Source organism: Sprattus sprattus, assembly GCF_963457725.1.
Source record: "Sprattus sprattus genome assembly, chromosome: 7".
In the NCBI taxonomy this organism is placed as follows: domain Eukaryota; kingdom Metazoa; phylum Chordata; class Actinopteri; order Clupeiformes; family Clupeidae; genus Sprattus; species Sprattus sprattus.
Window position 1 is genome coordinate 13,479,180 of NC_137926.1, and position 5,568 is coordinate 13,484,747.

A 5,568-nucleotide genomic window follows, 5' to 3' on the forward strand; every position below is an offset into this window, starting at 1 on the left:
GAACAGCACCAAACTCACTGCTGACACTTATGAGGACCTGAAGGTGAGTGTGTCCAGGCTTGTGAGGACAAAACGTGTGTGTGACACTGACATTATGAGGACAGGAAATTGGATCTGGATTACTTTTGAAATGTTTAGATATCAGGGGATGAGTGATTCATTTGAGAAATGCATATTTGTTTTTTTTCATGATGGAAGGAATCTTTCAACTTACCACTTACCACTAACAGTGCTGCCTCTTTGGTTCTACACCACATAGAGATATATAACTATGATATAGCACATTACCCTCTTAGTGACCTGTATAATGGCCCATCAGTTCATATCAGGTGAATTCTGTAATAAACATTTCCTCTTGCATCTCAGGCCAAACTTCCTAACCTGAAGGACGTGGACGTTCGCTACACCGAGGCCTGGTGAGCGCCTTCCCTCTACATGCTCCACCTCCACCACACCCGATTGCACGAAACCTCTTGACATCAGCCCGACACAAGGTTTCTCTCTCTGACATCATCCGAACGTTCATCCTCATCGCCACTCTACATGTGCACCACTGCCAGCTATCAGATGGGGAAGGACACATGGGGTTGGCACATCTCTGCAGGACCTTTTGACCTCCCCGTTCATGTCCACCATGGGAAGAGGGGGGGAACATGATTGCCTTGGATCCTCATTTTATCACAAGGACCTTTTCTGTGTATTGACATTTATCTATACGAACCATTTGTTTTTGGCTTCATCAACCCGCAACAATAATTTTTTTCTCCTGCTTTAAATTGCTTGCCCCACTTTTCAAGCCCATCTCCTGTCAGCATGCCAATGCTCTTCAGGATTGCCCTTCCAGGCGCTTCTCATGTTTTCATTTTGTAACTCCTATTGTTGTCATCTCTCGGCACTCCTTTAGAATGAAAACAGACTGGTTACACACCTTTTATGTCCTCAAAAAAAGACTGTCTGTATCAAAGTTTCTCTCTCTCTTTTCTCTGCTGCACCTGTTTCACGTTCTTTCACCCAAGGGTCACCTTGTTCACCGTCCCTTTGCTTAATGAGCGCTGGACTAGCCCGAGCCACATTCCACTCATGTTTGGGCCTTGCCAAGTGTCCCTCTGTACAAAACAAAACATGAGATATCTACAAGAGCTCACTTCCGTTGTTAAAAGCTTCGTACGTAACACCATTGGATCCCCCCCCCCCCCCCGCTCGTTTTTGGACGTGGGCAGTCCTCCACCAGGTGAATCTCAGCCTCTATGAGATGGGTGAAAGATTGTGCCTCTCTTTTTCTCTCACTCTGTTTTTCTCTATATATATCTCTCACTTTCTCGCTCTTTCTGTTTCTCTCTTTGATCTTTAAATACTGTCACTCCCTTAAAAACGATTTTTATCAACTTGAATGAACATATTTTTCCAGACATCTCTGCTTTCATATACTGTGTGTTTATATAGAACATATATATAGTATATATATATATATTAAAAAATATATTCCCTTCTGACAATTTTAAGCAGACATTTCAGGGCCTCTGCTTTGCAGCCTGATACAGTAGTGGACTATCTTTTCTTTTCCTTTTGCAAGTTTCAGTTTTGTTTTCAGTGTACATGCAATTTGCTCTAACCACCCATATTTAAGAGAATGACTGTGTAGAAGAGAAGGTGGTCTGGGACCACCCTGTATTTATGAGTCCTCGCTTTTTTGTCTGTTTTTGTTTTCCTTTTGTCTTTCCCTACCTTGAATTTTCAGCCCTGAGCTGGTAAAGTACTTATTTTGGACTTTCTGGTGGCTTGACATTCACACAAAGCTGGTGTGAAGGATTGTGAAAGTTTTCCAGTGTGCAGGATGTGGAATAGGGAGGAGCCACTGAGCCAACATAAGTGTGTAGTGTGTCTGCCTTCCTCTACTTTCTGTCTGTAGGGTTTTAAGATTAACGTAACTCTGCAACTGTAAGCTGACATACCTGCTCCCATTGCTAGGCCCAGTATATTGTGGCGTATCAATTATTATTTTTTTCTTCCTTTTTTCCATTGTTATTCAGTCTAAATGTATCTTTGAGTGCTGTTCAAGCACTTCAGCGTTGGCTTTGCAATTGTGTTCTTTTTAAACAATGAAAACATTTTCTTGTTTTTATTTTAATTCAAGATTTAAAGAGAAACAAAAAAAATAACAATCAATTTTATATGTTTGTTTGACCCCTTGCTGGCGCGTCGGTTTGAACAGGACATTGACGTGGGTTGCGAAGGGGGTTAGGGGATGGGTGGGTGGATGGGGGGGGGGTGTCACTCTCGTACTGTTTCTCCTCGCCCCAAGAGGAAGCCCAAGGACTGATGGCGTAGGTGTCACGACACAGACACTGTTACTGTAGAGTCACAAACGGGTGGAGTGATGCGAGTGCTAACAAACCAGCGTTCCAATCTGTGGTAACCACGCCCATTTAGACTGCTGGGGGGAGGGCCTAGAACTCACTGTCGGGTCTCCTCCCTCATTGGCAGCCTCTGTGAAGTCACTCTGCTTTGATTGGCTGGCAGGAGCTGGTACCTTCCTGTTTTCCTGTCCTTTCTCTGTCTGTTTTATTGGACAGTTTCCCTTTAGGAGATGGCTATTTGGACTGACCCCACATTGTCGGGTTCAAGTATGTGCAATTTTTTGATTATTATTATTTTTTTTTTTAAGTTGTTTGGTACCCAGGAATGAGGCCTGTCCAGTCAGAGCTGGAGGAGTGTGTGTGTGTGTGTGTGTGTGTTTTTTTTTTTTTTCTAAAACTGGCCGGCCACAAGCGGTCTGCCACTCAGCCAAGCCGTCCCCCCGTCACTTCCTGTGTAATGTATATACTTGTGTATATAATTTTCTCCTCTCTCTCTCTCTCTCTCTCTCCGTTTCCCTGTGTACATTTCCTCCTCCACTTCAACTGTATATCAGTTCCTCCCCCTACTCTCTTATTTAGTTTCTCTTTCTCTCTGGTGGGAGACTGCTGTTGCCTTCATCTTCAGGATGTGTTTGTGTGTGTGTGTGCGGATGTGTCCGTGTGTGGTCGTTTGAACTTCAGACCAGCTGCACTGTAAATTGACTGTTGCGTTTAGTCCATTTGTTATCTCCCCGGCACCAGGTTTTTTTTTTTTTTTTAGTTGTCACAAGACTTCTTTGATCTAAACTTTTGTTGCCTATTTTTTATGTTGTTTATTGCATTTTGTTTTGCATGAATGTTACATCAGATTATTTACTTTTTTGCGTGTGTGTGTGTGTGTTTTCTTATTTTTATAACTGTATGTGAATGGTAGAATAATGAAAAGGATCAGATCACTAGTTGAGGGGGGGAGCCCTCTCTCACCCTCCAGTGGCCCCATGCCTCTTGTGTGTGAGCCCATAGGAGCATAGCCTCTTCTGTGTGCGTGTGTGCGCACAAGCTTGAGTGTGTGTGCGAGCTTGAGTGTGTGCACGAGCATGCGTGGGTGAGCGTCCGTGAGTGTGTGCGCGAGCGGGTTTGTAATGCCACCAGCAGGAAGGAAGCTCTCGATATGAAGACTGCATCATTTACCGTCAACAGCTGGTGATGCAGAACCTGTGTGTCAAGCGCACCGTGTGTGTGTGTGTGTGTGTGTGTGTGTGTGTGTGTGTGTGTCTTCTTCTGGGGGTGTTTTCACTCAGGAAATGTATCATGTATGGAGAGGCATAGACGAGCATGACTGAACTTCAAAATTAGTTTGTTTACTTTTAATTTTTTTACCAATGAATGGTTTGTGAGGCGGTGTTCCCAAAAGTGGACCATTTGTGCCAGTGGGCATGTGGGTGCTGGGGGGGTCCCTAGGACCAGTGACCCAAAGGAGACTCTTGAACCCTGACGTCCTGTATTCTACACGAGAAAAAAAATATGTAAACATTTCAAAAGGGTTAATCTGCTCCTCGCTACTCAAGGATATGTCAGGAGTGTGGGTTGGGGTGAGGATTTATTACTGTAGATGAATAACGTTCTTAAAAGAGGACATCTCTCTCGTATACACACATACACACACACATACACACACACACACACGTCATATCCCCAGACTCCTGACCTTTATTTTTCTCCCACACTGTTCATATTATAACTTGATAACCTGCTCAGATATGTTTTTTGTTTTACGCTTTTTTTGGAGAGATTTATATTGTTGAAAGTGTGACTGCGCTCGAGTCTTAAAACGTGGTAAAACGGGGCGGGGAGGGGGTCTGCCTCTTGAGGTCCCTCCACTTCCCATGTTGGCGCAGTCATGTACATAAATGAACTACATCACCCATAATTCCTGGAGTTTTTGTTTGTTTTTTGCAGATAGAATCCTTGACCCCTTTATTTCCTCCTGTCTGTGTTTAAAATGCTTTTACAGCTGGGTTACTGCTGCTGCTGATCTGTGGCTGTCGTAATGAAAAATACAAGAACTTTTAACGGGAAAAAAAAGAGAGGAAAAAAAACATATGATGTGAAATAATTTCAATCAAGAATAAAACTGTCTGTGAATATGTTTCAAGTGTGAGTTCTGTGGTCTTTACTTTATGCTATTATTAATGTAGCAACAGCAAGGTAACTACACCATTCTTAACCTTTTAGAGGCACTGTGAGCTTTTAATGCTTGATTCCTCTGCTAGGGTTGGGGTGTGGAAAGAAAGAGCAGACAGGCCAGTTGTGTTTGTTTGATTTCCTCGCTTTCTGATGGTCTGGCTAATAATTAGAAGTGCGGGAACTTGTAAGGGTCAGAACATACTTGTAGACATCTGGAATGATGCGATTTTGAAGGCATGAAAAGGTATTACCAATATTAATATGCACTTTACATTGTGGACTTCTCTTGTCAACAAAGTAAATGCGCCTTAAAGTATCCACATGTACAGCAGACAAAGGAGCACTTGGTGGGTGTTCCAAGTAAGTGGTTTAATGACAAACTTGGGTAGGTTTATTCTGAGTAAGAAAAACCTCCTTAAAGATGAGCCCTGGTACCTTTTTTTATGCTAGGAGAATGAAGCCATAGGATTCTTCTATTAGGAGGCTTACCACTTTACGTACTCAGGTTACTCACTGTATCACATTCTTGAAATACCCCCTTGAACTGTCCTTTTGTTTGAGACAAACAAAAACCAAAAAACAATGAAGAGTGAGGACCAGTTTATTTTCACACACAGCTATCGGAGTTAAACAGAGTGCAACTAAAGCCATTTATCTTAATTCACACCAAGTCATACAATATCTGTTAGACAAAGTGAGATTATTATTATAAGTATGATAATTATTACTATTCCGATACAAAGAAGACACATTACATCTTAAACACAAATGACATTCCATCACAAGTCTCTATTGTTTGTGACTCATCCTTGCGTATTTTATAAAGCAAACGTCCTTTCAACAGGCTGGAAATGAGGATTCCTATGTACATTGTCTAGCTCGTGAACGGCTGTCTGTCAGCAACACAGGAACTTCTATATGGGCCATGCTACCGAATTCGTGTAATATGCAGTCCCTCAACAATAAAAACTGTTTACAAAACAATTAGGTATTTAGGCATAGATATTAAATTAGAAAATGTTATGGTCTATATAAACCCAATGCA

The 5,568-nt window shown here is 42.2% G+C and overlaps 1 protein-coding gene across 1 annotated transcript in view; it reads left to right on the forward strand.

The window, feature by feature from the left end:
* Positions 1-1,063, forward strand: part of cmip (c-Maf inducing protein) — a 27,495-nt gene extending 26,432 nt beyond the window's left edge. The window contains exons 20-21 of the mRNA XM_080842681.1: positions 1-43; positions 367-1,063. The exon at positions 1-43 is cut by the window's left edge and continues 28 nt beyond it. Coding sequence (XP_080698807.1) covers positions 1-43; positions 367-420 — 97 coding nt within the window. The 3' untranslated portion in view covers positions 421-1,063. The remainder of the gene's footprint in view (positions 44-366) is intronic.
* The last annotated feature ends 4,505 nt before the right edge of the window (positions 1,064-5,568 follow it).